At 39.5% G+C, this 6,000-nt stretch overlaps 1 protein-coding gene and 1 long non-coding RNA gene across 3 annotated transcripts in view; one reads left to right on the top strand and one right to left on the bottom strand.

Moving 5' to 3' along the window:
- Positions 1-6,000, top strand: part of ATXN2 (ataxin 2) — a 52,644-nt gene that overhangs the window by 27,876 nt on the left and 18,768 nt on the right. For both annotated transcript variants that reach the window (XM_082491503.1, XM_082491504.1), the window contains exons 12-18: positions 1,010-1,198; positions 1,735-1,842; positions 2,744-2,814; positions 3,518-3,825; positions 4,300-4,363; positions 4,479-4,631; positions 5,303-5,369. In XM_082491503.1, the coding sequence (XP_082347629.1) occupies positions 1,010-1,198; positions 1,735-1,842; positions 2,744-2,814; positions 3,518-3,825; positions 4,300-4,363; positions 4,479-4,631; positions 5,303-5,369 (960 nt within the window). The remainder of the gene's footprint in view (positions 1-1,009; positions 1,199-1,734; positions 1,843-2,743; positions 2,815-3,517; positions 3,826-4,299; positions 4,364-4,478; positions 4,632-5,302; positions 5,370-6,000) is intronic.
- LOC309678466 lies at positions 3,723-4,897 on the bottom strand. The gene is made up of 3 exons (XR_014269757.1): positions 4,883-4,897; positions 4,605-4,710; positions 3,723-3,773 (listed from the first exon to the last, which is right to left on the bottom strand). It is a non-coding gene; the product is annotated as an uncharacterized lncRNA (long non-coding RNA).

Raw genomic sequence — 6,000 nt, 5'->3', positions numbered from 1 at the left:
GTCAGTGTCTCTCTCTTTTTTGAATCGGTTAACATCTTTTTAATAATATTTGACTTCAAAATTCAAGCTCAGTCTTGTGACACAGGCTCTAGTCTCAAGATTTTGTAGTTGGGACGGTGTTCTAGGGAGTTGTAGGCAGCTGGGCGCTTTCTGGAGTCGAAGGGCAAGTAAGCGACAGTTCAGAGTCTGATCCTTTTTAGCAGTGCTGGAATTCTAGAGGAGTGCAGTGGGAATGCCTTTTTCAGAAAGAAGGTATGAATTAGACCCCCATAGACCTGTTGCCTTGTGGAAAAGATTTAAACTCTTCTGTTCTGGCATTATCTCTGATTCATCTTCCCTCCCCTTCCCCCACTTTATATATTGTTAACATGCAAGTAGGACTGTTAAACAACTTACCTCTTTCTCCTCGCTCACTTGAAGTTAATATGTGACATAAATCAACTAACTAGCAACAGCGGGATGAGCAGGAAGCAGGAGGTAGAACTTATCGTTTAAAGAAAACACAACTTTCCTTGCTGCTTTAACACAGGGGCAAAAACATACATCAAATAATCCTCTTTCAATAGGCTGTGTTGTTTTTTTTTCAGCTGGCAAACCTCCAAAAGAGGACGCTGTAAAATGGATGTGTTTTTTCAGCCCTTTTAAAAATGTTTTACATCTGTTTGTATGGAGACCTGACCACCTTTTCTGTTCTGCCTGAAACTGTGTTACTGTGAGCCGTTGTAGTTGTACTGCTGGGGGGCTGGGGAGCGTACTGCAGTTTCGTGGTGGGACTACAGGGCAGTGATTGTATATTAGGGGACAGTCTGCAGAAAAATCGCACCGCTTATCTGAAATGCTGCGTTGTAAAGAGCTAGGAGATGTACCTGAAAGGTAAACAGGTTTTCAATTACTATATAATGTTCCACTAAGTATTTTAAAGCATGCTTGTAGGCATTTTAAAAATAAGCAAGCTGCTGAGCAGATGAGGAAACTTATCCTATAACTATTTTTTCCTGTTTGTTTCTAGTTCCGAGATTATCCCCTAAAACACACAGGCCTAGGTCTCCAAGGCAGAGCAGCACTCCCACGGGACCGGCTCTGCCTTCTCCTCAGCCTGGTACTATTCCCACTGAATCTGTTGCCATGCCTGTTCCAGCTGCCTCTCCTACACCTGCCAGCCCTGCATCCAACAGAGCAGTTACCCCTTCAAGCGAAGGTAGGTTACCCTTGCTAGCTTGGAAATGCTCCCTTTCGCTAATCCCTGACAACGAATACGCCTATAGAAGGGCAAAGTTGCTTTCCAAATGATGCACTTAATTTTACTGTGTAGCGAGTTCCCTTTTTCTCATGTTGCTAACTTTACGCTAAGGCTGAAGTGTGTTTAAGTCTGTGTGCTTAATTCTGCCCTGTAAGGAACACAAGCTCATAGGCGTTTGACTTAATTGAGGATTTTTTCAAACTGAGTGCCTGGCTGTTTTCTAATTCAAAGAAACGTAGGCTGCTGATTTCAAAGGATATTTGAGCATAGTGAAAGGAAAGGGGGGGAAAAAGCATTCAAGAGCACAATCAAACGTCTAAGAACTCTCAAATCTCTGTAGCATTCATAAACCAGGCAGCGGAAAATGTGTAGCTCAAGATTTTTCTTTTGTAAGCTAAACTTGGTTAAATTTCTGTTCTGATTCTGTCTTGCAATTTCTCTTTGGTCAGTTTGAGTTGTGTATAAGAGAATAACTTTGGCAATTTCTTTTCTAGCTAAAGATACTAGGCTTCAGGACCAGAGGCAAAATTCTGCGACTGGAAACAAGGAGAATATAAAGCCAAGTGAGACTTCTCCTAGTTTTCCTAAACCTGAAAACAAAGGTTTGTATTGAAAACTTTCGTATGTACTTGAGTAATGTAGGAATTCCAAGCGCTAAGCCTGCTAAATTGAGTGCTTTAGTTAGCATTTTAAGGAAGAGTTGGAGACAATCTGTCATGCAGTTGTGAAGTGACAGGCCTATGATTTTAACTGTTGTTCTTGACTCATTTCATCAACACAAAGCATAGAGATGCTCATGTGGATGGTGTGATTTCTTTTCACTAGTTTTCTTTCTTTTTTCTTCTGTCTTTTATTTTTTCTTCTTTTTCTTTCTTTTTCCTGCTCACAAAAGTGTTTTTTAGCTGTCTTCGGACTGAATGAGTGTTTCTCCTTAGAGCTATGCTCAGAATTCTTCTGAGCATCGTGGTCAGCGTAGTTTTTCATAACTGTACCTCTTCCTGTTCTTAAACATGGCTTTCTCTGCAGCATTGTTTGTTCATTCAGTTCTCAAAAAAACCTTTACATGTTGCTGAACTTGAATCATAGCATCATTTATGTTGGAAAAGACCTTTAAGATCAAGTCCCAACTCTAAACCTAACCTTGATCAGCGTTTCACCTTTACTGGCTGTGTCTCGAAACGCTGGCATGTTATGTTTTGAGGGTTTTCTTGCGTGCTGCTCTGTGTTCAACTGAGTCCTGCAGTCCCTGCACCTCGGGGCTTCTCTCTTGGTATGATGCATTAGAACTATAGATATGCCAGTTATGTAATGCTGTGTTTTCACAGACTATTTTTGTATGCTCTTACGCGTAGTTCATTAAATTATACGGAATTAGAGATGAAATACCACAGTATTTCATTTTTAGATATGCAAACATTACCTTTTTGCAAACTTAATATGTAGAGGCTGTATATAAAACTTGTATTAGAAATGCTTGGACAATGTTGGTCTTCTATTTGGCAGGTGTATCTCCAATTGTTTCAGAGCATAGAAAACAGATTGATGATCTAAAGAAATTTAAGAATGACTTTAGGGTAAGTTTCTCTGTATGTTAACTTAGTCATAGTTCTCATGTGCATCCAGATTATTTGAGTGAGTTGAATACACCGCGTTGTTAACAGGAAAACAGCTCCTTATGCCTCGTGCTTCATCTATGAAAAGATAAGAATTCATGCTAGGTATTATAAAATCAATGCTGACTCTTGCTAGTACAATCGCCTAATATATGTAAATGCGCATATTGACTGTACGCTGAAAATAGTACTTAAAAGCTGTTTGATCATTAGATAGAAATAATTATCACATTTACGCTCCATATGGAAGAGCTGTTTCAAAATTAAATAAAGGGTTTGGCAGAGGAAAATGGAAGATTAATTCATACCACTTATTTCCTGGTTATAATGGTTTATTAAATCAGGTTAGCTTTTCAAGCGGTGCTGTTAAATCACACAGGTGGATGAGTCCAGAGGGTTGTCTTAAGCTTTCCTGTCACTTCCTAATCAACATATAGGTCAGTTGAGTCACTGAATAGCTTCTCTCCCAGTGTAGGCTTAAAACATTGTCAATGTTTATAGATTTCTTTTCTAGTAGAAATGGAAATGTATGTTTTGAAAGGTTGTTTCCAGGTGATTGAGGTCTATGGGGCTGTATTTTTCTCTGTGTATGTGATAGCATTAGATTCTCTCCCCGGTTCTCTGTATCAATTTACTGAGTATATTCTTTGGGTTTTTTTTTCAGTTACAGTCAAGTTCTTCTTCAGATGCAGTGGATCAGCTGCTAAACAAAAACCGAGAAGGTGAAAAATCAAGAGATGTAGTTAAAGAAAAGACAGAATCAACCCCTAAAGAATCTATCATAGAAACTGGCAGTAATACTAACTCTAACGGTGGCAGTAGCAAACCTAATAGTCCGAGTATTTCTCCTTCAATAAGTAATAGTTCTGAGCAAAAGCGAGGGCCTGAGGTAACTTCACAAGGTGTACAGACATCTGGGCCTGGAAGTAAACAAGATAAAGAGGATAAAGAGGAGAAGAAAGATACTTCTGAGTGAGTAATTATGCCTTTTAGAATAAGCACATCTGTTATTCGCATTTAGCCATTTGTAGAAAAAGCTATTATGAATGTGTAATATTCTACTGTTTAAATGGCTGATAGAAGTTTCCTCTGCTTACAGAGGGGTGAAGTGACTGTACTGAAAGTTATGAGTCAGTGGCAGAGCTGCATGTAGAACTCTGGTCCTGTTGACTCCTAATCCATATCTAAATGCTTATTTAAATGTTTTCCTGGCTCACGTGAGCTGTAGGATCAACAACAGGAAAACTTTTTTATGGACAAGTATAGTAAGAGTACTGTCAGTAAGAGTGGCTTTTTGCGTGCCATGTATTATTGAGTTCTCAAAAATCTGACTCACAGATGGAAATGAGGTATTTCATCTCTTTAAATTTTTAATTGTTAGAGAGTTCTGCAGGTATGCTTGTAAAAGAATAATGCTGAACACGATTTTTTGTTCTTTGTGTTTAGGCAAGTTAGAAAATCAACACTTAATCCCAATGCAAAAGAGTTCAACCCTCGATCTTTTGCTCAAGTAAGTTACTTGATGCTGTTTAACATTGCCTTTGAGTCGGTCTTTATAAGCGAACCTTTTCTTCGGAGGATAATCAAGCTAATCTTTCATATGCATTGCTGAACTCTCTTTGTAGCCGAAACCTTCTACTACACCAACCTCCCCTCGTCCGCAAGCTCAGCCTAGCCCCTCCATGGTGGGTCATCAGCAGCCAACCCCAGTGTACACTCAGCCTGTTTGTTTTGCACCAAATATGATGTACCCGGTTCCAGTGAGTCCAGGCGTGCAGGTAAGGCGCAGTGTATGCCGCAAACTTGTTAACACTTTTCAGATAATCATTGTCAGCAAGTTGAGGAGACTTAGGAGATCTAAGTTAAAACAGCGAGATGTTACAGCTTGTATTATTACTGTTGTAAATATGGGCACAGTTACATTGTTGTTAAGTTTTAGCTATGTAAATACTGATTTTTCCCAGTGCTCCCTCAACCTAGATGTTCCAGTAGTCTCAAACACTTGTAAATTTCAGCAGCTCTCACTCACGTTTATTGTTAATTCATGCAGACTTCCTCCCCAGTCCTCCAAGCATAGTCTTATTCTCTGAAGTTTTAAGCGACTGTTTCTTCATCCTTGGTTTCCAGCTGTGTCCCACTCGTTTCTGGCCATTGTGGGGCTTACTAGGATTTCAAATCTAACTTTTACAAAGCTGTCCGGTTTGGTACATTGCTTGAAGTAGCAGTAGTATCATTACTTGACTGTTTCTTGCAAACCATATGGTGGCCTTAGCTGTTTGTACGCGCAGACTCAATCACAGCGATCCAAGAAAATATCATAGGTTAGGCAGAGTTCACTAAACCATGTAACGTAAGAGTAAAACACATCAAAGCTGAGTGGGGCCCCCACCCAGAGACACAGTGACTTTTTAAAGGAATATCACAGCTTCAACTCCTCCTTCTGTTTCAGCCTTTGTATCCTATTCCCATGACGCCCATGCCAGTGAACCAAGCCAAGACATATAGAGCAGGTAAAGGTGAGAATAATACTGCCTGTTTGGTTCTTAGTCTGCATGCAGCATGAATAAATTACAAATGTTACATGAATAAATTACAAATCCATGTTAATTTGGTTTCGATTGATATTTTAAATGGTGTTTTTCATAAAGGGAAGTAAGTGGAAATACTAATGCATTTCTAACTAAACTAATTCAGCCAAAAGTTTGAGCAATGGGGAGTTGCTTGGATTGGAATCTGGTTTGACAAATGGGAAGACACAGCTCTGTTACTTGGAACGTTAGGGTCAGCTGATCGTCTCCTATATATTTCATAAATGTTACAGGTTTGTTTAAAGGGAACTTTCTGTACTGGTTTACAGCAGAGGCCTGAACGGTGCTTTTGTAGAGGTTTTTTTTTTTTGTCAACAAGCAAAATCACTATTTCTTCAGAAAGAGTATGCTATGCCACTCTTCTGAAAAGAACTTACTGCTGGTTCCAGTTTGTTCTTTTGCATTCCTTCTGCAACTGTAACTGAACAGCTGGACTAACAATACCACGTTTTTAATAAGTGACACCTGTGGCTACGGAGACAAGAACATGTGTGGCGAGATGCACTCTCTTCTGTGCAGTGCAGCGAAGGAGCAGAAAAATGATGGTCTTGTTTTTACA

This window comes from Vanellus vanellus, assembly GCF_965231255.1.
Source record: "Vanellus vanellus genome assembly, chromosome: 16".
In the NCBI taxonomy this organism is placed as follows: domain Eukaryota; kingdom Metazoa; phylum Chordata; class Aves; order Charadriiformes; family Charadriidae; genus Vanellus; species Vanellus vanellus.
This window is presented reverse-complemented; position numbering and strand designations above follow the sequence as displayed.